This window comes from Drosophila yakuba, chromosome 2L (genome assembly GCF_016746365.2).
Source record: "Drosophila yakuba strain Tai18E2 chromosome 2L, Prin_Dyak_Tai18E2_2.1, whole genome shotgun sequence".
Classification (NCBI taxonomy): Eukaryota; Metazoa; Arthropoda; class Insecta; order Diptera; family Drosophilidae; genus Drosophila; species Drosophila yakuba.
In genome coordinates, this window is record NC_052527.2 from 20,138,376 (window position 1) to 20,165,762 (window position 27,387).

A 27,387-nucleotide genomic window follows, 5' to 3' on the forward strand; every position below is an offset into this window, starting at 1 on the left:
GATACTGCATATTTTCATAGGACTTTATCAAAAAGTATTTTAGGACTAAAACACAAGAAACAGCTAGAAAGCGGCTAACTAGCCAACACTGTTTGGAAGCGGCCCAGCCCATGAATAATGCCGTTAATGCCTCATTTGGATTATGTTGTACGATTTCTACATTGAAAAATTGCCAATCGACAGGAGACAATAGCAAAATTGAGGAGAATTGAAATTGTGTGTTAATTTGAAGCTTGTAACTTTTAAATGGATTTAATTACCTTTTCTGCCCAACCAACTTCGGCAATGTTGTTCGTTTCCATGTAAGTGCGTGCCGCACTTGTCGGCCTTTCTCGAAACCTTTTGAACTCCTCCGCTGTGTAGAATATTAAAATTAGTTTAGACCGTTTCTTGTAATAACAGAAATAGGTTTCTTCTTTCGTTCGTTCGCGCTGATTAATGATGTTTTAATAGAGCGTGAGAAAAACGTGTATTCTCGATTTTTGGCAATTGTTTGTACCCTTAAAGGCTCCTTGCATTCGCCGCGCCTCACTCAGCGTATGATTGATAAAGCTGAGCTAATTAGCCCCTTAATGATCGCTGGGAATTACGCTGAGAATCTGTAAGCTTGCGGCAAAGTGGAGCACACAGCAGGGGTAGATGTAAATGAGTGAATTCTTGAGAAATTGAGATATGGCTGAGCGCTGTCAGTTACCCCTAAAATGTATACCAAATATCTGCCCGCAAATGAACACAACAGATTCTTTAATTTCAATGTACAACCTGTTGCAACTGCAGTGCAGAACAAGCGCCAAAACGAAAGACTCTGGACACGAACTTGTCTTACACAGAACACCAAAAAGCAGCCAGCGACAAGACAAAAACAGCAACCCAGCATCTCAGAGAACCAGGGAGTTAAGTCAAGTCAGGCAACGTCGGTGCGACGGCGGACCCGAAAAACTTTACGTAATTAAGCAAAGAACGTCGCGCTAATGTCGCACATAAGTCACACAAAGCACTCCCGCCACGCCAACAACAACGGCAACAGTCAGGCGAACAAAACGGTTAGTGTTTTTTCCCAACTCGCTGACTCCAAACTGTTTTCCCAAATTTGCCTGCCAACTAAATACCAGCAGCTAATCAAGAGCACTGCAATTTAAATATATCAAATTAAAGGAGTGTCATTTCCCGGAGGCTTACACATTTTTAGAACCTATTTTTTTAATAAGGTAAAGAAAGTAAAATATAACAATACTAAAAAAGTTGAACTACATCTGTCTTTTATTTTATTAATTTTTAAGTAGCCTGCGTTTCTTTCATACTATTGATCTTTAATTAAACTTTTAAATAAACTGTTTAATATTAAATCTATTACGATGAAACTTCTTTTTATCCAAACAACCGGAAAAGAAAATCCTAGTTACTGAACAAACTATACATTTTTTACAAGTGTTGGAAATCGCAGTTCTTGTTGCCGTGTCGTGTGGACTCTCATTCACGCGAATTTGTTTGGCAATTGAACTTGGCTTTGGAAACCTTTCGTTTGAATTCGATTTTTTGGGGACCGCCAGTAAGCATCTCAGGCCAACGCGTTTTTGATTAGTTTTCCGCATTTTAGCGGCATGTGGCACTCAGCAACCGGAGAAAGAAGAAGGTAAAAAAGGAGTCAAAGCTGCAGACGGTGACGATGGCCAAATGTGATGCTTATCAGGAATCACGAATATTTGTTTGCTGCAGCAGCCAAACAAACCGAAGAAGTTGTGTTTGAATGGTTTTTCCTCTTCCCCAGGAGTCGGGGGATGCGACTGGGACACCGAATCACTCCTGCAGGAGCAAGAAATCCCAAACTTGACTCACGACGCATTCTCCTTGCAGATATAAAGTGTTTGTCTATCTATATATTTAATTTCAGTGAGCGGCGTCAAGTGTATTGAATTGCATTGCCATTCGCCTTGCTTACAATATTGTAGGTGTTAGTGCACACTCTTAATGCACTTTAAAATGTTATCTAAACGAAAAGTTGTTTGTTTTGAAAAGATCATATTCGAAACTCAACACTTTTTGGAGAATATGTTTGCTATACCACTTTTTACTTTACTTTACACCAAAATCCGTTTTTATTACAATTTGATTCGCTTTTTTCCCCTCCTGACTCAGCTCGATAAGCCATAATTTGCGATCAATTTCTTGGTGGTTCCGAAACACCTTGGGCTTACAAGATCGACAACGAAACCGTTTAACCCTTGCGGGCAGACAAGAAGTGGAGATTATTCAAACAGTTGCATAAACAGTTGGCAGCGCTTTTTTGGCGCCCAAGAGTCACCGGGCCCCAAACCCACACACCACCACAACTGGTGATGATGGTGGTGCAGAAAAAGTGGTGCGGGTGGTGCGGGTGATGCGAGTGGTGCTGTGGCGTTGCCACATCGTTGCTGAGAGCGGGCTGCGTGGGCGACTCCAGCGGGGGCCTCATACAAATGATTTTGCCAAAATATTCAGCGTATGCATATTTTTTATAATTTTCACAAATTGATAAACAAAATTGCAAGTGATTTTTCATTGTTGCGCCGCACGGCCGACTGCCAGATTGTGAGTCACACCAGCGGGATAATTATGATGCCAGATAATGCGATATGGAGTGCCATATGTATTTCCCGCTCATTTCTGGCATTCGCACTGGCTCCCGCGACTTTAGTTGGCCACACGACACAGTGGCAGTCTGTGACAGCTGCATTGGACACTTGGAAAATCGAGGAAACTGCTTGGCGCCCTCCTTTTGTCGGGTCTTTCAACTTTTGTCGCCGTGATTTCTGCCTTCCCATCGGGTGACTAAAAGTGCACTTAAAAAATCTCAAAAATTGGGAATGGATACAGAGAATCATAGCAGAGTTTATATAGGCAATTGATGGAGATGTTATCTTTATGACATAAAAAGATTAGCGTATTAAATATGTAATATATATATTTCTTTATTATATATATTAGATATATTATTTTTGTTGTGCACTTTGTGGTCATGTGGGTTCCATCGGCTGCACTCCACTCATAATGCAAGCCATTGTCAGTGGCCGAGCTGCATTTTACGAGCGGCTTTGTTTGCGCTTTGAGAATTATTATGTCCATAAATTAATAGGCGCAATTTTTACTACCTATGGGGGACACTTTACATACCCCTAGCTACAATAAGGGACACTTGGCTAAGTAAAAAATGCTCTGCTGGCTCTGCATTAGGCTAATGCTTGGCGATTTTCCATGTGTTACATGGGCCTCGATACAATCGAGTGGTCAGGGAGTGCCGGGGACTACATAAAACTGTATCAAAACTATAAATGGGAAATCCACAATAAGATTACGGAAAAATGTGCTTGTACTTTTCTAGCAATTTGATAAATTCGTTTCTACTTAAATAAAGTGGTTTAAACTACATAAATACCAGCACATGGAGATGAAATGATTTGATCCATTCCAATATCGATTACAGTACAAATTTAGCAAACACTTCGGCTAAAACATATTTATAAATATGTCTAAATGTTATTCTCAATTAAATTTTAATTGTGCTTTTTATTTAATCAATGGAGTGTGGTAACCGCTGATTCATTGATCCACAAAGAAAAAATCTAAAAGAGCTTATATGTAGATTTAACCTTTTATACCGCACTTCAACGTCATCCAAAGTTTGCATGTTGTGTCTATCTCAAAGTCGAAGCCGGGGCTGTTGTTTTGGCCCAGAGCTCAGCATGTTTGTTAACAGAAAAATAAAGTGAAATAACGTTAACAACACGCCCCGTAGCACCAGACAAACACCCCACCCCTTTGCACCACTTTGGCCAAACAGTCTGCACAGCTGTCTGGAGCGCAAAGTTCGGTATTCATTTTTATACCCGTTACTCGTAGAGTAAAAGGGTATACTAGATTCGTTGAAAAGTATGTAACAGGCAGAAGGAAGCGTTTCCGACCATATAAAGTATATATATTCTTGATCAGGATCAATAGCCGAGTCGATTTGGCCATGTCCGTCTGTCCGTCCGTCTGTCCGTCTGTCCGTCTGTCCGTATGAACGTCGAGATCTCAGGAACTACAAAAGCTAGAAAGTTGAGACTAAGCACACAGACTCCAGAGACATAGACGCAGCGCAAGTTTGTCGATTCATGTTGCCACGCCCACTCTAACGCCCACAAACCGCCCAAAACTGCGACGCCCACACTTTTGAAAAATGTTTTGATATTTTTTCATTTTTGTATTGGTATGGTAAATTTCTATCGATTTGCAAACAAACTTTTTGCCACGCCCACTCTAACGCCCACAAACCGCCCAAAACTGCCACGCCCACACTTTTGAAAAATGTTTTAATATTTTTTCATTTTTGTATTGGTGTTGAAAATTTCTATCGACTTGCAAAAAATCTTTTTGCCACGCCCACTCTTACGCCCACAAACCGCCCAAAGCTGCCACGCCCACACTTTTGAAAAATGTTTTGAAATTTTTTCATTTTTGTATTAGTCTTGTAAATTTCTATCTTTTCGCCAAAAAACTTTTTGCCACGCCCACTCTAACGCTAGCTGAGTAACGGGTATCAGATAGTCGGGGAACTCGACTATAGCGTTCTCTCTTGTTTTTTCTTCAGATTTTCTGTAGTTTCGAGAATGACTCATTGGGGTCTGCAGCTTGTCTGCGCTATTTGTTGCATATATGATTTTATTAGTTATCCACAGACCGCAGTTTTGTTTTCCTTGGTGGTCCGTTTCTTTTTTATTTCCTACCATTTGACTACACCAAAACGCCGCTGGTCGTTGGTCAGTCGCATGTCTCCCCATGTGTTTTGTCAATTAAGCCGCAAATTTGCCAAACAAATTCAAAAATCGCGTTTTACAAATTTCCAGCCAAATTGAATCAATCCATGTTCCCATGTATATACTCCTTAGTTTTTGTTATTATATTTTACTTTCTGCACTGCTCATATACTTGCTGCTACTTTGGAAGCTAAAGTCGTCTTATCACAGCCACGACATCGTCGGAATATCAACTCAAATGACCATTATTAGCGGTAAATAAACTCAACTTCCAGCCGGCAAAGCAAACCACAAGACCCCGACACAGCAAACCAAGCCAAACCAAGGAAAACCAACTCAAGCTCTGTCGAGCAGTAGAAGTAATAAAAGATCATGTTAACACAGTGCAAAACAACGGCAATAAACGGGCATTGTGAAAAGGGGGTGTAGGGGTATTGTTCTCATTGCTAAGGTTACTCGAATATTGAATACCTTTTAGGTACATATATAATCAAAGACTTTCAAACACTATTTAAACTTTAACCAATAGTGTTAATTTTTCTGATCTAAATATGATCCATTTTATTCTATATTTTATATTTAAATTAGTAAGCCTTAATGTCATGCAAAAATCTGACTAAACAGCTTGAAACAACTTATCATGACGAACCTCATATAATTGTCATTATACCCTTTGTTCAATAAAGGCATATAGGAAAACTCCAATGCCAACAATGCCAAAGTCTATGGAAGGAAAACTTACATCTGATAAATGATATAGAGGGGCTTTTGCGGCTGCAACGCAGCAAAAGTTGCAACAGTTGCAGCGGCAGGAATATTGTCACAGAACTGTGGATGTGAAAGGTGGGAGAATCTAGAGAATAACTCTGGCTCTCGAATGTGGCTTAACCTGTTGCCGCCGTTTGGGTGCAATCCTGGCCATTGTTTGGCCAGGAGGCCGCTTATCTCTCGCTGGCCATGGAAGCCAATTAGGCGACGTTTTTTGCACCATCTGCCGTTGGCAATTATGAAAATTGCAATTTTTATTGCGCCCAAGTGGCAGGCAGGGAATTCCATTCCATCCCATCCCATCCCATCGGCGATTCCAACCGATGCCAATGCAATGTCACCTCCTTCGCTTATAGAATCTTTAATAATTACGCTAATTGGCAGCCAGGTGCCGAGCAATCCGGCAATGACTTTTGGGGTTACAATTCGAAATGAATTTCGCATGCCGCTGCACGTTTCACATCTCTTAATGGTCATGCCGGCCAGGAGCGTGATTCACTTTGACCTCCTCCCTGGCTAATACGCCATGCTCCATGCCGCTCATCATGCTCCATATCTACATAAATCTGTAACCGAATTACGAATTACGACTGCGCTTTTGGCCTGCTCCCCATACAAATGTGGGATGTTGGATGCTCAGCATCCGAATTCGAGCCATGTGTGTTTGTCTTGTGTGTTTTTGGTCTTTGTTAAAATTGCTTTCATTTGGCCGACTGCTATGCGGAAGAATCGATTTTGGACGGTGCTCTGTTTGGCTATATGGCTGTTGTTTGGCTGGCCCACGATCACGGCGATTTTCGATTTATTAAAATAAATTAATTTGAGCATTTTAGCCCGCTTTGTTTGCTGGCTAAATGCACGGCATTTTAATGATAGCCTCTTAAAAACCGAGCTTGGCCGTATATCGTATTAGCATTCACTTAACCCTTTGGGGTCTCCTGGCGGAAAAGGAATTTATAATTGCAATGACTATATACTACATGCAGTAAAAATGCAATGTCACGGAAAACTTTTTAAAACGCGAAAAAGTCCAAATTTAATTTATCAACACTCCGCTGTTATTTCTTAGCTTTAATTTTAAAGATGTAATTTATCGTATTAACGAACATTTCCGGATTCATTAAATAACCCTTGACTCCCTAAAGAGCCACCCTTTTATAGCTGCTCTCCCAGCCGAGTTCCTGTCCACTTTAAATGATTGATATTACTGCTGTCCAAGCACCGGAATAACTTTCTCTGGCCTGAGCACGAATCAAACACACGGCGCACGCATAAACAACATCCTCTAACCCTTGGCTCTCGGCCAAATGCCAAAAGCCGCAAAAAAGGCACTTAAAATGCCAAAGTCAATTCGAGCCAATCGACCAAGTTGGCCGACGAGCCGAATGAGCAAACGCCTGTCAATGCACCGGGCCCAATGAAATTAGGTAATAAGCAAGCCATATAGACACACATTTATGCGACCGAGAGTTCGAGTTAGTCCAAGTGCGAGTCACTTTTCATTTTCAAATGGCAACGGCAAGTGCGCCACAGACGCTCCATATCAAATTTGGCGGCAGTGCTGTCTGCGAAATAACTCCAAATGGCTAAAAAAGAGTTTAAACAGCAAAAGTTGTTCGTCAGAAATATAAAATATAATTATATGTATAAATATATATATTTTTTTATATATATGATTACGTAAAAAGTGTACCGTTTTTAAAAACCATTTTTTCATTAGGAAACCCTGTGATTTGAAAAGTATTATTTGTGAATAATTTTAAAAAAATATATTATTATATAAAATAATAAACACAAATAAATAAAGTTTCCTAAAGTATCGAGGATTTCTTTAATTTTGACAATTTTAATTTTGATTGTATTTTTGATATATTTGTAAGCTTAAGCCTTTTTTTTCGCCATTTCAAATTTGAACTAAAATTTCTAAAAAACCCGCAGTTGTAGTTAATCAATTAACGTAAGCGATACCAATATGAATATTCGAAAATAGGATCCTTAGCCTGATTTTTCCAGCGCATAGCCAGCTGGGCAGCACTCATCGCAGGCGAGCGGAGATAATTTATAAGCCCCAATGCCCGGCCAGACGACCATAAAAGTCCTGGACCCGACTCCACTCGAATCTCCAAGCGGACGACGGCCTGCAGGCGGCTCTGTCAGTTGGACTGTCAATTGACTGGCAACACTTCGCAAATGCGGCGCCCGTCGCGACCAAACAAAGCCACAGAAATCGGACGTCGGACAGTGGGAAAGTCGGAGCGGGACACTCAAATGAATTGAAACTAATATGCCAAAGTGAGTGGAGTGAACTCGGGTCTGACAATGGTTGGTTCCCCATGATTCTGAGCCCACTGCCTCGGGGATAGTAGTTCAGTCCGCAAACGAAAAACATCGAAGCGAAAGGATATGAATTGACCAAAAGAAACAAAATGCTATGCATGATTACCTAATGCAGAGATTGGTCAGTGATGCGATCGTGATTTAAGCAGAGCTCTCATTGATGGAAAGCCATTAAATTAGGGAAATTAAACACGACATTATTTAGATTTATTTTTAGAGCGCATTGAATAAAGTTTGTTCCTTGTAAGATATTACCCTCATGACCAAAGATTTATGTCAGGACCACTTCCAAAAGGTTTAGCGCATTAGATGCGATATCTTAAATGTTGCTTGCTTAGAACCGAAAAGTCTATTCAATTTACTAAATTTGTTATTTTAATTTTTAAGTGCCAAGTTCTGAGAAATATAATTCGTAATTAAGCTCCGGAGTCACGTCATCATATCTGAGCCCGCCTCAGATTTGTGACCAAAAAGTGTGACCATTGTGATTAATTTTTATCGCTTGCCTTTGAGCGTGTGATTTATTGTGCCGCTGATATAAATCATTTAAAAATGCAAGCAATGCCATTTTTGTCAGGCACATTTAATTATGCACTAAATAAGAGGTGTCGCACGAAAATGTTTACAATAAATTAATTGAAAATCTATTAGTGGGCCTCAGAGAACCACAAGAGCCGATTAATAAAAAGCCACTGTGACTGCCAGTGCCACTGAATTATTGTCAACTCTCTGAAATGGGCAAGGTAAATGCAAAAAATATTATTGAGTGAGCTAAATTATGGGGCGCAGTAACGGGATCCATAAAATCCATAAAATCGGCAATGGAGTTTGGCTGCAGGTGAAAAAGAAATATTCGGCGGGCAAAATACGACTGCGGCCACAAATTAAAGTGCATAGCCGTGTATAGAGCCATAAAAAGTTATATTATTTGCATGCAGGCCGAAGCGGAAAAAAAAAACAACTTCGTATTAATTAATTAGAAGGAAAAACACTTGGCCGCGGCTCTAACTTCGATCCACGGACCACTCATAAAGCCGTGTATATAATTTTAGTCAGCCGCTGAGGTGTTAATTGCACAGTGGCGGCCCCACTATTTGCCCCACATATTGGTGGGTATTTTCCAAAATACTCGGGATCCGAGCTTGAATTCGCAGTTGTATGCCCGCCGGTGGCTGTCGATTGAAAGTGTGAAATTGCCAAGCAATTGTGATTGCGCTCGTTGTTTTTCCCCCAAAAAAAAATCTGATCGGGGGGGCCTCCCAGTTGGCAAATTGCATCAGGTGTTCGCAGGGGGTTAGGTGCAGTTTATGATTTGTCTATGTGATGATTAGCCGGTGGGTGTGGCCCCAACGATTGGCCCCGTTAACATATGGAAAGTCCCATATTATTCGGAATGAATCGATCGGAAGCGTAGTTAAAGGTCTATAGAGTTATACAGTTACTACGCAAACAAGTTCTGTTCAAGTAACAGGATCTGTAATTAGGATTATATAAAATCTCTCCAGTATTCAGCTCGATTTATATACTTAATATGAGAATGGAAATATCGAAGCCCTAAGAAATAGTTAAGTCCTTACTGACATTCGACGGATCGAAGGTTATGGGATTGTTGTACTTGACTTTCGTGGGAGAAAGTTATCAAATGGCATGAATATGAGCTCCATCGATCACACAACCAGTAGAGGAAAAGTCGCAAGGAATAAGGGACCGGCGCAGAAAGTGTTTTCCTCTCCCGCCGCCCACCAATTCCAGATTTTCGCCTTACCAGAGACCGGCGAATGCAATGCAATAAATTTACTTTAATTTCTCATAAATTTAAGCTTTGCATATTTTTTGCATACTGGAAAGACAATAGCTTTGTGCCGAGCCAACACCCGCGCACATTTACATGCAAATGAGATGGGAAATGGTGCTGGGGATGGAGTTGTGATGGTAAGCTAGGAGTTGTACATTGGTCCACCTTTTAGATCCCAGGTCCCCGAGAGTGGGTGACGCTAAGCACCATTTGACGCGGCTCGCTCGTTGTGGCTCTTTTGGGCCAGGCTAAAACGCAGGCGACTCGGTGACTCGGCGACACTTTTCAGGCCGACCAGTCCAAAAAGTCCAAGATGTCCATCAACGCCTGCGTGTCTAACGAAGGAACGAGAGTCGCGCACATCAAAGCCTTTGGCGCCACCATGGCAAGCAGTGCTGACAGCTTGGCCAAAATCCAGCATTTTCCGAAATCATTTTAATTAGACGGTCATTTTTGACATAAGGCATAAAGCCCTCTAAATATTTATATGCTAAAATAAATGAATTTATATATTTTCCTCTATCGGATAATAAGGCTATGAAATAAAGAGTACAAAGGTGTATTCTATTTGATCAATTATATATATTCAGAGAAAAGTTTTTGTTTAGTATAAGCTAGTTTTTGTTAATTTGGCAACACTGTGGTACCAAATGCAATAAGCCAAGATGCTGAACAGGATGCGGAAAGACGCAAGGCGAACTTTATGGCTTACACCAATCAACTTTGGCTTGTCGGCTTCTACGACGTTGTCTAATGCCTTTGTTTATGCCCTCGACAGCATCCAGACCACGTATGTTCCATAACTCTGTTGGCAGAATGGACTTGGAACTATAGGTGCTACTACTACTTCATCGCCACTTACACCCAAAAAAATTTAAGATAAATACTGTTACGCTAAGACAATAACAAACATTCTCTTAAAATGTAGTATTTCTATATTTAAATATTACTTACCCCAGCTATGATATTAAACATAATTATATTTTTAATATTTCCCCAAGTGCGCTTTATTGGACACAAGTGTGTTTTGTCACATCTACGAAAAATTCTCCACCAGCAGTATCAAGGTCTCATTTTGTCGCTAGTCGTCTGTTGTTAACACCCACAAACAATTGGCAATAATGCGGCTCATCAACTCACTTTTGACAGTCAGAGCCCCGTAGACACCCCCAGAAAGTGCCACCTTAAATTGGCCTTTTATCTGTCCGCACCCCTCGATGGCGGTTGTCTGTAGATTATTTTTGCTTTTTGCGCCCCATCGGGCTGATCGAAATCCTCGACAAATCTGCTATTTTATTAGTTGGCAATTTGCGACCCAGACGACCGGCGAACTGGCGAATGACGGCGGCACGTGTCTTAAAGACGTTATAGTAAAAGCGGAAATGAGCACCATTTGTTTTTGCCTTCGATTTGCAAAGGAAAAGGTATGGGGCGGTAAAAGGATTTGCAAAAATATTTGTCAGCTTGCACAGAAAGAAATACTGTTCCTGCCATATACGAAAACGACCAAAAATACATATGATAATGCACTTGGGAAAATCATGTTTTTAGTCTCTACGAAACTAATAAGATTAAAGACACAATTCTGGTCAAACTAAATATTCATGAACATGGTTTCCCGTATTTAAGATTACAAATATTTTTTTCCAAAATTATCTAAAAGAGTCTTGCACAGCACCAATTAGCGTGTCCTTTTTTAACGAAATTTCTTTCCCATACCAATTCCGTTTCTTCAACATTAATCTATCAAATGTTGTAATTGGACTCGCGCTCTTCCAAATGCACAGAAATCATCAAAACTTTTTCCCACACCAAATGCTTAGTGTACCGTTTTTCGTCCTGTCCGAAAACCGCCCCTCAGGATCTTCCGTTCAAGTTTTGGCAATCTTATCTGTAAATCTGAACCTGGTAAACAGACAAAACCTCAAATAAAATGCACAAGAGTACCAAAAACCAAGGGTGACGATTCGGTGAAAAATATTAATTTATATTATTTGCAATGCTGCAGCATGCCGCAAAGTGTGATTGTGACAGGTACAGGCCGGCGACAAAAAATCCCGAATTTGCGGCACGTGACCGACGCACTGCAAATATGCATAAAAATTGAAGATGCCATTGGCCGCTCGAATTGATAGTGTGCGCACACGACCATTAAAAGCAAATACTTCCTTCTGAGTGGAGGCGATGACAGCCATAGAGCCAACAGATAGAAACTAGATGGATTTAAAATAAATAATAAAATAAATGGATGGTATTTATTACCAAAATTTGCTTCGCAAAAAACAAAATTAAATGCAGTAAAAACACTAACAAATAAAAAAAATCTTTTTTAATCTATATTAAATATATATACATATTTATATACATAGACAAAAAAAAATTATTAGTTTTTAATAATAAAAATATTTTAAAAAAGCTAGATCTGGCTAGAAAATGTTATGTTTTATGCACCACTTATATAGGTGTTACGCTCAATTTTTCAAGGGTAGGAAAAGCATATGCTTAGCTTCACAGGGACACGACAACGATTCCCATACACACGCACACCACGGGCTATTGCCAACACACATTCGATTGCAGGCTTCAAGTGGCCTGTGCATCTAAAGGACACGAGGATGCGGACGATAAGTACCAGAAAGGACCGGGCATTGAGAAATTAAAGACCTGCACGCACCCGCTACGCACCAGGCCACTATCGAAAACCCAAATGCGAAAGTACCCCGAAATTGATGGCCAACAGACGCTCGCTGTCTGCCGCAGATACAAATGTATCTCTTCTCCCGCGTCAAACCGCCGAGTGGCGTATCTCTTTACTCCCCTCCTCGAGCACTTTCCCACGACCCGCAAAGTGTTGCTTGTGTCCCTGCAACGGCTGCTGTAACAACAGAGTTTCTTTTATTTGCCCAGGGGTTGGGCTCGGATCGCCCCCTTTTAATTGCCGCCTCCCTCTGGCTTAACAGCCGGATCATCCCCTGGATTCCGGTTCTTGCCGTGGCTGGTGGTACTGCTGTCAGCTTCATTATTTGCTATTTTAGCAATTTGATGGTAAACTTTGACCACGTCTCGATGAGTGGCTGACAGAATGTCCGCACTGGCAGGAAAATGTAGGTCTGCACTAACTTACTTAATTGGTATAGGTTTACATTTTAAATCCAATAAATTAATATGATCACAATAAAGTTTTAATAATTAATGCACAGGCCTCAAGATGCGTATTATAATATTCCCATTTTTGCACAAAATTATAATGTTCTAGCAGCAATACTTTAATGCAATAATATTCCAATAATAATTGATTTAATAATATATTGTTTGCCAAGGTCTCGGATGCACATTGTAAGACTCCCATTTTTTTCAGTGCCGCACTGCCGTGTCATGGTTTCCATTTCGCCTGCTGCTACTTTTCCACAGCAGCACCAGGATGCCAAATAGAACTCGGCTCGCACAATGGTAATGTTGCTACTTTTGTGACGATTGTGTCTGGCGTGGCATTAAAATTTGGCCATGCCAGGGGTCCATTATTAATTGATTATGAACCCAGGCATATCTATCTATCAAAGGTTTGAGAGCCTTGACCTCCCACTCAGCAACGCAAGTAACGTCCCAGATGACGTGGAAGTGGACTTATAACAATCCCATGATGTTACTGAAGATAATTTTGTGTGCGGAGAAAAAGGTTTCTATTGGGAAAAAGTATTACTCGGCAGTTTTTAATTGATGTTAAAATGAAAGCTAAAGCAGCATAGTAGATCCAAAGGGAAGCACTGTGCGTAGAACGACACTAGATTTATATGATTGTGGGGTATACATATATATAATTTCAAATCACCTTCCTTCATCCTTCAAATTGCGTAAAAACTTTTAAACTCGTGACAAATATTTGTTGCCCGCATTGTTCCTTGTCATTCTGAGCATATCCCCCGAAAGCGAAATAAAACCACACCCCACCCCACTAGTCAACCCACACGCCCTCCTCGCGATCAGTTTGGCTCTAATTTAATTTGCATTTTAACAACTTTTTGCGTGTGGCTTGGGGTTTCTTTTCTGGAATAGCGAGTGGACACTGGACAGTGGTCAGTGGAGACCAAGGAGGCTGGCAACAAAAGGCGTGACTGCAACATGCGCCAAGTGCGTGAAACGCCAAAATAACGCAGCAACCTGCCGAGACTCTACCTGCGGGCGCGCACCCAAGCCGCGCACAAATTAAATTAGTTTGAATAAACACCAAGCCACAAAAACGAAACTAAAATGAAATAAAAGCCAAGTGCATAATAAATGAACCGAACCGAACGAAATACTGGGCGCAGCCACAAAATCGAGGAAGGCAATAAAAAGGAAACCAAACCGAAACCGAAACGAACCGAAATCAAGGCAAACCCGGGCGGCCATGAACAACCCATCCTATTCCATTCCATCCCATCCCATCCCAATTTAACCCGAAGCTGCGACTTTTGGAGTTGCGACTCCAAGACTTCTACTGCGTGGGCGCAAAAGCTTGCGCAGGTGATTTTAATCGCATGCCAGGAATCTGGCATAAACAGGTGAACCTACCTCTCAAGTCTCAAGCTCCGAATCCGACTTCGACTCCACCTCAAACTCCAAGTCCAAAATGGACCGCAAGGCAAAAAGGCAAATGAAAAAAAATTAAATCAGGCACAGGAAGGTCTCAGCATATTAGCAGGGTATGGCAACGTGAGTATCCTTAAATTGTATTAAAATAAGTTTTTATTTATTTACGTTTGTATAATAATTATGTAGGTAATAATAGCAAAAAAAAAAATATTTTCAAAATATTAAAGCTTTTAATTTAGTAATTATATCATAGAATTATTTCCACATTTTTATTATAATATATGATTGTACAAATTAAGTAAAATCAGTTTAGTACAGTGCGTTTCGTGACACGATGCCAGCATCTGGCACTGCATTGCCTGGTCACCACAAACGATCCCGAAAGGATGCGGCTTTGTGGGGATTGCGGAGCAGAAAAACGAAACGAAAATTGTAAATCACGAATTTTGCTGGAAGATATGCAAAAAGCGGCGCACATTTTGTAGCAAATTGAATTTTCAGCAGAAAATCCCCAAGAAGGCGGTCGAGAAGTTTTGTAGCGAGGCCTTGTTAAAGGCGAAAAAATAAGAATCAGCCGCGCGCGCTTGCGCATAAATTTCCAAGCCCCAATCGTAGCAGAGTACCAGGGGGGGAATATAAATAAAAATAAGAGCTGCAACAGGTTGCAACAGCAGCAAGAGCATGCCCCAATCTGCATATACAAGCCATAAAGCAATTTCCATTTGGAGGCCCACTGCCAACTCCCCAAAAAAGGCGAGAAGGGCGAGGCAGTATTGCCAAGAGAGGCAACCTTGATCCTTGTCAAGTGCAGAAAATCGGGGGAGGCAGGATGGAGATCCAGATCCCCGCCAGGCAAACTCGTCTCCGGATCCAACTGGCAGCTTTGCGTTTCTTTAATAAGTTCGCAGCTCCGTGGATTCCTCGTTCTGTTCTGATTTCAAGTCACTTACTGTACTCTACGCATTCAGTATGTTCTTCCCTCGATTTTTATGCAAATTCGTAGTTTTATTATTATTTGCCTAAAGTAGGAGGAATCACAAAAAAAATGTATGTTTCTATTATACAATTTACAATTCTATTCACAATTTCATTATTTTTGATTGGTTTTTAAACTTTTCAGATTTTCAGTTTTGAAATTTAGTGACAGATTTTACTCTTGTAGGTATATTTTCAAACCAATCAAGTATCAAAGCCCAGAAATTTTTTTTCTGTGCAATGATGACGACAACGAATTCATTTCGTTTTGTTTTCCGTATGCAAAAATTGTTTTGGCCGGGCTGCATGGAAGGACTTGGCTAGAGTCTCTGTCGCTGCTGTTACCATTTATAGCCGCTGGCTGTTTTTCGTTGCCAAATTAGTGAATTTACATGTTGAACAATGATCAATGTTTTGTTAGCACATGTTTGCCTCACAAAGTTCGTTGTGTTGTTGCTACAAGCGATGCGCCAGATATTCGTGCATATAGTACCCGAATGCTGCGGGAGGTATCCACTGCATATGCAAAAACAATGAGAAAATTTTTTGAAAAAAACGAAGCTCTTGACTAGCTAATGCGGCAATAACAAGTGTAAACGTGGTTAAAAAAAATTCGATATTCAAAACATATTGAGTACTAATGTTTAAGTCAATGATTCTACACCGAAAAGCGCCAAAAAAATAAATAAAGATTCGTGATTTATGTTAAAATATACTCCTTTATTGAGAGAAGCATATAGAATTATTGTATTTATAAAATAAAAATCAGAAATGCAACACAAATTATTACTGATTACCAACACAGTATAATTTCATATTCCTCAGCAATTAACTTACAAATCTGTTGAAATACAACCTAGCCGTACAATTAGTGGTGTTTAAAGGATTTTGCATCATAGTCGTAATGGGCTCTCATAAAGCGCAATCAAAAAACACCTTCACATTTGCACAATGCAACAAAATAAGCAAAAACAAGAGAGAACGCTATAGTCGAGTTCCCCGACTGTCTGATACCCGTTACTCAGCTAGTGTAAGTGCGAAGGACAGTTTTTGGCGGTTTGTGGGCGTTAGAGTGGGCGTGGCCAAAAGTTTTTTGGCAAATAGATAGAAATTTACAAGACTAATACAAAAATGAAAAAATATCAAAACATTTTTCAAAAGTGTGGGCGTGGCAGCTTTGGGCGGTTTGTAGGCGTTAGAGTGGGCGTGGCAAAAAGTTTTTTTGCAAATCGATAGAAATTTTCAAGACCAATACAAAAATGAAAAAATATTAAAACATTTTTCAAAAGTGTGGGCGTCGCAGTTTTGGGCGGTTTGTGGGCGTTAGAGTGGGCGTGGCAGCATGATTCGACAAACTTGCGCTGCGTCTATGTCCCTGGAGTCTGTATACTTAATCTAAACTTTCTAGCTTTTGTAGTTCCTGAGATCTCGACGTTCATACGGACAGACAGACGGACAGACGGACAGACGGACGGACGGACAGACGGACAGACGGACGGACAGACGGACATGGCCAAATCGACTCGGCTATTGATCCTGATCAAGAATATATATACTTTATATGGTCGGAAACGCTTCCTTCTGCCTGTTACATACTTTTCAACGAATCTAGTATACCCTTTTACTCTACGAGTAACGGGTATAACAAAGGCAACAGTAAAACAAAGACGCCACACAAAAATGGCTAGAAAAACTCAGTTAGCAGTGCCACGATGTCGTTTTGTGCCGTTTTCTCACCTCCAAGGAGTGGAGGCAATCAATGCACCCACCGGCAGCCAAACGTTAACACTTGTTTTCCCAACTAATCGCCTTCTCTGCGATATGAAAGGACACAAAGGCAGCGGCAAAAGACACAACCTTAAGTAGAATTAAGAATCCAAATTCATGAGTCAGGCTTCTTTAACCTCTTTTTTTTGCGAATTTTTTAGGTTCTCTGATTCGAATTCGATCGTTTTGGTTTGTTTTTGATTTGTGTGGCTTAATAAAATACCAAGAAGTCGTCGCCATCGTCGAGAGATTGGGAAACAATGAATGCTTCCGCCGCACTGTCAATGATTCTACCCCGAAAAGCGCCAAAAAAAATAAATAAAGATTCGTGTGTGCTTGGTGATTTATGTTCCTCGCTTTTAGCCAATTTTCGTTTTTAGTCCAGAGTTAAATAATGCTCTTCCAAGAATATAACCCAAAAGATATGTATTCGATGGATTTGTATGGCGTGCATGTGAATACAAATAAAAAGGAAGCAGGCAAGAAAACAGTTTTTTGCTGCACAATTCCCATCTATTTGTGGGCCTTGAATGTGCATGTGAGTACTCATATCTATTCATAATTCGTTATTTGTCATTGTTACCGAATGAATCTGTTGATTCGACTGGTTTCGGCCGAAACCAACATGTTGATTTTCTAAGCAGTTAATTTGATTAACTGCCAAAAATGGTTGCGGACTGCGGTTTTTCAAGCAGGGAGGCTCTTTTGATCTAGCTGATCAGACCGAATGCGGCGAGAGTGAGTTATATGTCCGTCAGGCATTTATTATGAGCATTAAGTGTTATTAATTAAAAGTTCTTACCAAATAATTGTAGCTACATACATATGATATAAAAGATTCAAGGCGAACGCTAATATGGTAATTATGCTGGGATACTTTCGCATGGCAACGGAAATTCCTGAATTGAACGTTAAAATTAGATACATCATACCTTTCTGGATGTTTAAAATTATTTTTAGTTTGCCGCTCGTTACGTTAAAGCCATATCAAAAGTATTAATTCGTTAGTTTTATAGCAACAATTAAGACAAAGCCAAATACTAGCCAAGTTCGTTGCTTAAGTCTTTGCTTTACAGCAAAGTTCGTTGTCTAAGTCTTTCAACTGAAACTGTGAGACGCAAAAAAGGTTGCTCCGATTTTCAGCTCGATTTTTGTCGGATTGTGTAGTCACTTTTCGGACAATAAACACATTGCAACGATGTTATCAAATAGCCAACAACGTGGCCACCTGCCGGCCACTCCCCTTTTTCTAGCTTTGGGTTTTGGTCTCGTGGGGCGTATGTTTCACTGATTAGCTGTTGCCAATTTTTGCCGGCAATAAAAATTAGTCGCAATGCACGAATATAGATTTGGCTTTGTGCTCAAATTTTTGTCCATTTCTGTTGCTTTCAAATTTGAATTTTTAGACTCTGTCGATTCGAATGCAAAAATTGAAAACTCTTTAGCCTGCCAATCGAACGTTAATTAATTACGATTTATTGACTAAATTTGTTGATTAGACAATTGACGTCTGTCGATGTTGCAGTCGCTGTTGCTATAATAACGTTTTTTGCTGTGCTTGCCTCAGTTTTAGTGGTTGCCACACATTTGGCTCGCTCGGCGCAATTGTCGTCAATTAATTTTATTTTGATTTTGCTGATTTGATACGCCGACGACGCCGCCTTGCAGGTGGCATTGAGACTTAACGGCCAGTGTTTTGTGCTTTTTTCCTCATTCGAAAATTGCTTGCAAATCAAAAGCGAATCAATCATTAATTACAAATATAAATCGTTTTAGTGTCTTGGCTAACAAATTTCTTGTGCGATTTAAAAGAAAGAGTTTAACTAATTCTTCGCATAAGAGTATGTATAAACGGATGTTGCAAGTAGCTAAGAAGTGTTAAATCTTTTTATCACTCACTTTATTATAATAATCTGAACCACTAACATCAGTCCGGTTTTAAATACCGTAGTTAGCTTCATTCATATAAAACCATCCATAAATTATGAGATAATACTCATCTTAATTACGTGATTTTCTTAGTGCTTAGCCTCACTGACTTCCCTGATCTTTTAAAATACTCTTTGAGTTTCCAATTCGTCTCGGCTAAGAAAGTAACGGAGAGAAATGACTGACAAGTGTACCGCAGAAAATTTCCATAGATCTACCCGTAACCAAGCTGATCTGATGGTGTGAAATTCCTAACTTGCCACTCTTATGGCCACTTCTTGCCGCATCAATCAACGGCGGCAGCTTAAATGCTGCATCATGACAAAACCATTACACTTGACCAGGCTCAAAGAGTGGATGGTCGGCAGATGCTCAGATGACTAGGCTTCTTGGCCGTGATTGATTGATTGGCACCGTGAGGTGAACTTGGGCAACCCGGCTGATGCTTTTGTCTAAAAGCCGTTTAGAATAACACCACAACAAGCCAAAACCAAAGACTTGGGATCCCAAGTCCGGTCCAGCAGCGAGAAATTATGCATTGTATTGGTAGATAAGCCCAAAATGACGAAAACAAAAATAATGTTTAATCTGAGCCATGCACCCTCACCTGAAACGTTCCCGTCTACACTAGGGAAAACTACTACTACTTAACTGAATAAATATATTTATACCCGTTACTCGTAGAGTAAAAGGGTATACTAGATTCGTTGAAAAGTATGTAACAGGCAGAAGGAAGCGTTTCCGACCATATAAAGTATATATATTCTTGATCAGGATCAATAGCCGAGTCGATTTGGCCATGTCCGTCTGTCCGTCCGTCTGTCCGTCCGTCTGTCCGTCCGTCTGTCCGTCTGTCTGTCCGTATGAACGTCGAGATCTCAGGAACTACAAAAGCTAGAAATTTGAGACTAAGCACACAGACTCCAGAGACATAGACGCAGCGCAAGTTTATCGATTCATGTTGCCACGCCCACTCTAACGCCCACAAACCGCCCAAAACTGCGACGCCCACACTTTTGAAATATGTTTTAATATTTTTTCATTTTTGTATTGGTCTTGTAAATTTCTATCGATTTGCAAAAAAACTTTTTGCCACGCCCACTCTAACGCCCACAAACCGCCAAAAACTGTCCTTCGCACTTACACTAGCTGAGTAACGGGTATCAGATAGTCGGGGAACTCGACTATAGCGTTCTCTCTTGTTTTCATTTAAATTTAAAGTGAATTATACGAGTATATAAATGTATATTATATGCCAACAAATATACTAATATATATTGTTGCCCAAAAAATGTGTATACTTCAATCATTATTACAATAATTTCATATCAAGATTGGAAGACTCTTTGACCAATAATACAACAGCAAAAATCACCTGCCACACACCAAACATTTCCCATTAACAAAAGTCTCTGCATTTTCGGTGTTTATTAAAGAGAGTTCCAATCAATATAAGAAATATTCGAAATAGCCCGCATATTTCTAACAGTCCGTGGCCCAATTTTCTCCTTGTGTAAGTAGTCGTTTTGCTTATTCGGGAAGTTCAGCAGCAGCAGCATTATACCAGCCCCTGGCCACTTGATTGCGCCTTCATTATTATGCCAAACTGTGCGCCGGTATTCGTTGAATTTGGCTTTTGCAATTTGCTCTCGATGCCGGCCGGCCGTTTGCCTCCTTTCTGGTTGGAAAACCAAACTCCTTCGTTTTGGGGGCATTAAAAATGAGCTCGACGTAACAGGTGGATGCCGATGCCGACGATGCTCGACGTGATTTTCGCCAAATCGTTTAGATTATTTCGAGATTGCTTGCGCCAGTCGCTCCATTGGCACTCCTTCACTTCACTTCACTTGAACTACCTTCAGTCCGCACCTTGCATTTGAACTTGAAACATTTCATTTTTTCTGGTCGCATGAGGCTGGGGGCATCCACAACATCCACTATCCACAGCATCCAGTTCTTCGGCCAGATCGATTAGTGGCATTCTATTGCGTTCAATTTTCCATGTGCAACATTGAGGCGATCGTCGAGAGCGCTGCCATCGCCACTGGCACAATAAACACGCGATTTATTTCATGCCAGGCATTCAAGTGCCGCCTCAGTCGGTCAAAGGCAAGGAGGAGCACAATCCAATCCTCGTGGCCTGCTCTGGACTCACCTGGACCGACTTGCCTTGGATCGGCCTGTGGTATGTGATAATGGGATGATGGTATGATGATGCATGCCCAGCATACACAACAGCAGCGAGGGGCCAAATCGAGGGAAGGGCGAGGGAAATGAGCTGAACTTTTTAACTTAAACTTTTGGGGATAGCAGTGGAAATGCTCTACGATTCAAATATTTGTGGTTTTGAGTATATCGTTAAGCTAAGAAAAAAACTATAAATACTGATCTTACCGCAAATAAATGTGTCTGATTTATGTATTTGGAGAATAAACAATTTTAGAACTGAAAATTCCTCAATACTTTTAAATCAATTTAGGGCGGTCGAACTTATTACATTACCTTTTAGTAATCGAAATACTAATATACTATGAATTAAATAAAAATAGGGTGTTTACATTGACACAAAAAATTATCAGCTATGTATCTGCTATTTTATTTTACAGTTTACAATATTCATAAAAAATTTTAATATAATAAAAAAATTTATTTTGGTTACGCGAAATTTCTTGGATGTATTTCTTATTTTCTTGTGCAAACCATATTTTCGTACTTGCCAGCATAGTCTCCCAACTTCAAGGGTATTTACAACAGTAATAATGGCTGCCCACTATTCGATTTTTTGCGGGCTTTAGCTAGCGACCAAGGTTAGTCGCTGGCTTGCTGGCAAGTAGCTGCAACTATCGGTCGTAGGGGGCTTACTCTGGCGCATTTTAGCCGGTAATTGCTTGTGATGTATGATTTTGAGTTCTAGTTTTCCTGGCCTGGGAATATTTCTTAGCCGGCCCCGGCTTTTGTTGTCCGCCTGATTGCTGGCGATGCCTATATATGCGGGTGATGTATGTTATATAGCCGCAGCCACAGGTATAAGCTATGGCCACATATATTGATTTGACAGGCTCCGAGCGAAGACTTCGACTTGGCCAGCTGATGATGATGGGATAGCACCGACTGTCACACTTTCTAAGCCGAGGAGGGCACTTTCACCCAATTAGAGTGCGATATGAGCACGGAATGGGAATATGCAAAGTACTAAAGACCGCTGCGTCCCTTTCCTGTCGATGACAATCTTTTGTTTTCACTTCTGCAGAAACAAAAGCCATAAGGAATAAATTGTGAGCTGGTAGCCGCGCATTGAACTCTTGGCTTCAACAAGTGCACAGCAGGGTTCCAACAAGATCACCGATATCCTACGCCCAAAAATAAAAAAAACGGAAAAATTGAAAAAATGCGATCCCAGAAAGCCGGCGATTTTGCTTCATTGTGGGCTAAATGGAGTTGGCCAAGACGATCATATCTCCTTATTGTTTGCTTTAACAATTGGGCCAAGTTTTCGGCCTTCTATCTTCCACATGATTGATCGAGGAAGCCGGGGGAACTGCGGGAGAACTCTAAAGCCACAAATATTCTACACATGCTGACAATTTCTCCACCACCTCGCGGTATTTTCGTTGTGCTTTTCATGCCATTTCGATACGGGCCTCATTTTTCTTGCCACAATTATGAAGAAAGTTGGCAGCAATTAGAAAACGCACATCGATCAAAATCTCCTCCCGACAACGAACGTCATGTTCGAGTGCCGTGTTTTGTTTGTTTGTCCAAAACGGCAATTCAACCTGCAGACAAGTCAGTGTGGTGCTGGGGAGCCCGGATAAACGCTAAGCTCCATAAGAGCTATTAAGACATATCTTTCTCTGCTATTGTGGTATTAGAATGTACTATTTTTAAAGTTTATTTTTATATTAAGGCTAAACTTTAACATCATTTGTATGAGTCATTTTAGCCAGTGTATTTCATTCAGATAAAGCACAAGCTTTCAAGTTTTTATTCCAAATTCTGACAATATACGTACATATATCAACACCGTGCAACAACATAAGGCTCTCACAATGTCCCGTATGATTAACAGGGAAGAAATTCCCAGAGACAGAGGATTGGCCCAGGAGTTAAGGAGTGAAATAACCCGCAACTCGGCGGAGTTCAGTTTCAACTTTTGGCAGGAGTTTGAACACATCCGGTCGACCCAGCGAAACCGCATGATGCAGGAGCGCTTGCAGCGGGAAAGGATTACCACATTGATTCGGGATGGTCAAGAGGAGGCCAACCAGGAGGCGGAGGCCCTAAGCCGATCGATCAGCGCCCATGGCATCACCTCGACCACGTTGCCATCAGCATTGTCAGCAATTCCCACTGCGTCTATGGTGAAGAACTCCTTGGTTCAAGGAGTCCAAAATGTGTCTAATCGTACGAGTTCGGGTGTCAAACGGAAGTCGCCGAAGCAGAAGTTCCAAGCAGCCAAGTCAAATAAGCCCAAACAAAGGAACGAGTCCGAAGGTGAACCCACCCTGCCATCTCCAGCCCCCTCCCACATTCCCAGCGCACCACCACCCTCCCGGGCCACGATGGTCACCACGAATATCTCCAACGGTGTAACTCCCAATATTTCAAAGTATCGATTGGCCAACAAGCCCAAAAAATGATCTTTCTTTTTGGGTCAAGGATACAAAACGTTGGATGCTCTTTTAGTAATAAAAATACATGAAGTACTTTACCATAAAATACACAATATATTAATAATAATAAATAATAGAATCTATTTCTGAGTTATACTCAAGAAAATATTTAATTCGGTTAAGCTTGCGGTCAATTTTACACCCTTAAATATTATTTATTAATTGTTAGGAATCAATGTTTATTTAATAGAAAGTTAGTTATATTTTTTGCGTCCCGCATAGACCCAGGAAGGAATGAGGAATGCCACCCACTGAGCACCATGCACTTCAAATTCCGGCTAAATCATACACATAACGAAACTAAAACACAGACAACAACAAAGACGGCGCGAAGGCAGAGACTTGCAAATTAATTAACGGTACACGGACCTCATCAAGGAGATCCGAAAAATCAGAAAACACGCACCTAAGACACAGCATTATGTGGGCATGGCCATCGATGGAGGTGCTGGTGGTACTCGAACTTCTCGATAAATCACGGATAAAAAACAATCAGCGCAAATGTAACGTTATTCATCACAGGTGGTAAATATTTCAAACCAAAACTGACAACAAACGCGCGCCGAGCTTAAAAGTAAAGCTCAAACACAGCGACGTGGTTCGCGTTTCTGGTTTCGGTTTCTGTTCTCAGATTTCCGATACTCAGATTCGTACGATTTGTGGGTCAGAATAATTAATAAAAGCGGCTCTTTTTGGCGCATGACTGGGCTATAACAAAGATGTGGCAACACACAAAGAAAACAGATGAACTTCTGATAGTTATTACTCATCCCTTGAACCTGATGCCGTAACGCAGTGCCTGAATTATAATAATATATTATATGCATATTTAATGTATTTTTATACCCGTTACTCGTAGAGTAAAAGGGTATACTAGATTCGTTGAAAAGTATGTAACAGGCAGAAGGAAGCGTTTCCGACCATATAAAGAATATATATTCTTGATCAGGATCAATAGCCGAGTCGATTTGGCCATGTCCGTCTGTCCGTCCGTATGAACGTCGAGATCTCAGGAGCAACTAAAGCTAGAAAGTTGAGATTAAGCATACAGACTCCAGAGATACAGAAGCAGCGCAGGTTTGCCGATTTATGTTGCCACGCCCACTCTAACACCCACAAACCGCCCAAAGCTGCCACGCCCACACTTTTGAAAGATGTTTTGATATTTTTTCATTTTTGTTTTAGTATTGTAAATTTCTATCGATTTGCCAAAAAACTTTTTGCCCCGCCCACTCTAACTCCCACAAACCGCCAAAAGCTGTCAGTGTTGAAGACTCTCCTTCGCACTTCCACTAGCTGAGTAACGGGTATCAGATAGTCGGGAAACTAGACTATAGCGTTCTCTCTTGTTCAGCCTTAAAAACTGAATATATTTCCACACTAAAAGTCATAAAGAAAATATATTTAAAATTTCCTGTCCAAAGATTTCGGCATATCTGTCGTCACTTTGACCCATGCGCACCAATAATCAATCAAAACGTCTTAAACAAATCACTCGTTTCGCATGTGCAACTACCAAAAAATCAACAAAGCAGAGACAAAAAATAACTGAGCCAAAGACCGACTGACAAACTGACTGACTGGCAGGTTTGGCAACTGAAAGGCTCTGAAACTCCCGCGAACTGCAGAACTGTGATGGACAACAGTCACGATTTGCATGTGCGACAACTGTTGCCAGAGCGGCTCTGAAACAACAACAACAACAACGACGACGACAACGGCCGAAACAACATTCAACCAGGAACATAGAACTGCCATTGACACGGGGGAGAATCGAGGAGCACGCCAACCCGGAGACAGAAGATCGGAGACTGGAGACCAGAGACACCTGTAGCAGCCACAAAAGTTGAAAGGCAAAAGGCGAACTCCCTCGCACAGTGGTTCAAATGCCGATTCAAACACCAAAACAAATCGTATTCCGTAAAGATTAACACGATCACCCCAGCAATTTGAGAATCAAACTGCTGCCCAATCAGGAACCATCCACTGAAGCTGTCCTTTGACTAGCAGGATTCTCTTAAATAGTTTATTATCATCTGTGGTGAGTTTTAAAATTTCATATTTTATAAACTTTAATTCTAAGGTTAGAGAATCATTCTAATTCAATAGGAATTTTTAATCGATTTGTCGTTCGAAGGTAAGTCAAAGGTTTCTAAAAGTTTTCCTTAATGTTCACCGTTAGTTTTGTACAGGCTCATGAACTTTATTGGCCGAATAATAAAAAATGTAGACTTCCATAAATTTAGTCCGAGCATTAGTACATCCTTAGCGAAATGTGCACACTAAATGCTCCGTTGAGCAATTAACCGCAAGGCAAGAAGTAATTATTGAAGCATTTAATGACACCCCCAACTCACTGTACACAGGTCCGCCTGGGCTATTGGCTTGGTGCAGATCGCTAAATGGGTGCGCCGGTTTCAGTAGCAACCACCACCGCCACCGCCAACAGCTGGACCCCCGAACCCCGAACCCCGAACTCCGACCACCGAACCGAGACCCCCAGTAAGCCACCCACCGACCCGGACCACCACCCCCTTTTAGCCACTGAATTGACAAGCTCAGAGGCCAATTACCGCAAACAAATTCGAATGCGAATACGAATGCGCATTGAAATTGTGGCAAGGTTGGTAATTTAAGACTCACGCCGTCTCGAAATAAAAGGAGTTTGGGAAACAGAGAGAGATTCCCGCGAGAGAAGCAAATGCAAGAACCGTTTCTTAGTCTCGCCAATTAGTGCAGGGGAAAAAATAATCACCTAAAAATGAAGTTTTATGAAATTAAATTTAAATTTATTTCATAATACATTTCTAAATTTGTAATAAACTGCATAAGCCATAGAAACGAACAGTTCACATTTATTAAGGCCATACGCTGCGAAAGGCTGTACCAAATATGCCTATTCGATTAGGGTCACACTCTCTTATAACCATATTTTCATACCAATTAGTTTGTCCAAATATTGATGAGGACTTCCTGCTTTTTTCTCTGTGTGCCAGTCCGCTTCTGACCAGGTGATTGAATTGCTGATTTAACGGTTTCTGTTGTCAAATTAATGACATTCATTCATTCCATGTGGCCGAGTCAGAGTCGAAGCTTTAAGCCGAGCTTGAGCTTGAGTTGAGCAAACGTGGCCAAAAACGGTAGTTTTTTATTGCAGCTCTGGTAAATTGCAGCGCGTGTTATTATCGTTGTTATTACTGTTGCTGCCGTTGTCATTGCTGTTATTAATGTAGTTATTAAATATTTACAACTGCCGCCGCACAAAGCGTGCCTCAAAAAAGGTTTACTGAGATTGGGAGTGGGCCGAGTTCACAGTTGGGTGTCAAAGTGCAAAAGTTTAGCGCAATGTTCTTGTCATTATTTGTTCTCCGCTTGTTGATCGGATTCTGTTTCTGTTTCTGTTTCCTTGTAAAGTGAAAGGGAAACGCTGGCAAATCTATTCTCGGCCGCCTTGAGTTTAAGGCTTAATTAATGGCTCTTTTATATAATTTAATTAGTTGTTAATGATTTGCTGATTGGACTGGCGCGGGTGGTGGTCCCCCATGAATCAAATGCTAGACTAGACTGACTTCGCAGGGGCTTGGCAGATGTCAGGGTTGCCCAAAGAAGTGGCTAATGGCCTAATGGCCTAGTCATGACTGTCGGTAGTGATAGCGGCTAATGGCTGGAACTGCCAAAATGTGAGATATACCAGCGAAAGGAATCGTCAAACGTTTTTAAAGCTACATGTAGACTTTTGAAAACAAGCCTTCCTGAGGTACCTTTTATACAAAATAATTTCAAAATGTTGTAGGTGTAG

At 40.8% G+C, this 27,387-nt stretch overlaps 1 protein-coding gene across 1 annotated transcript; it reads left to right on the top strand.

Annotated features, from left to right (window-relative positions):
- Positions 1-22,845: 22,845 nt before the first annotated feature.
- LOC6529010 lies at positions 22,846-23,684 on the top strand. Its single transcript, XM_002090006.4, has one exon. It carries the CDS (start codon positions 22,965-22,967, stop codon positions 23,553-23,555), a length of 591 nt encoding a protein of 196 aa, XP_002090042.1. The 5' UTR covers positions 22,846-22,964; the 3' UTR covers positions 23,556-23,684.
- The last annotated feature ends 3,703 nt before the right edge of the window (positions 23,685-27,387 follow it).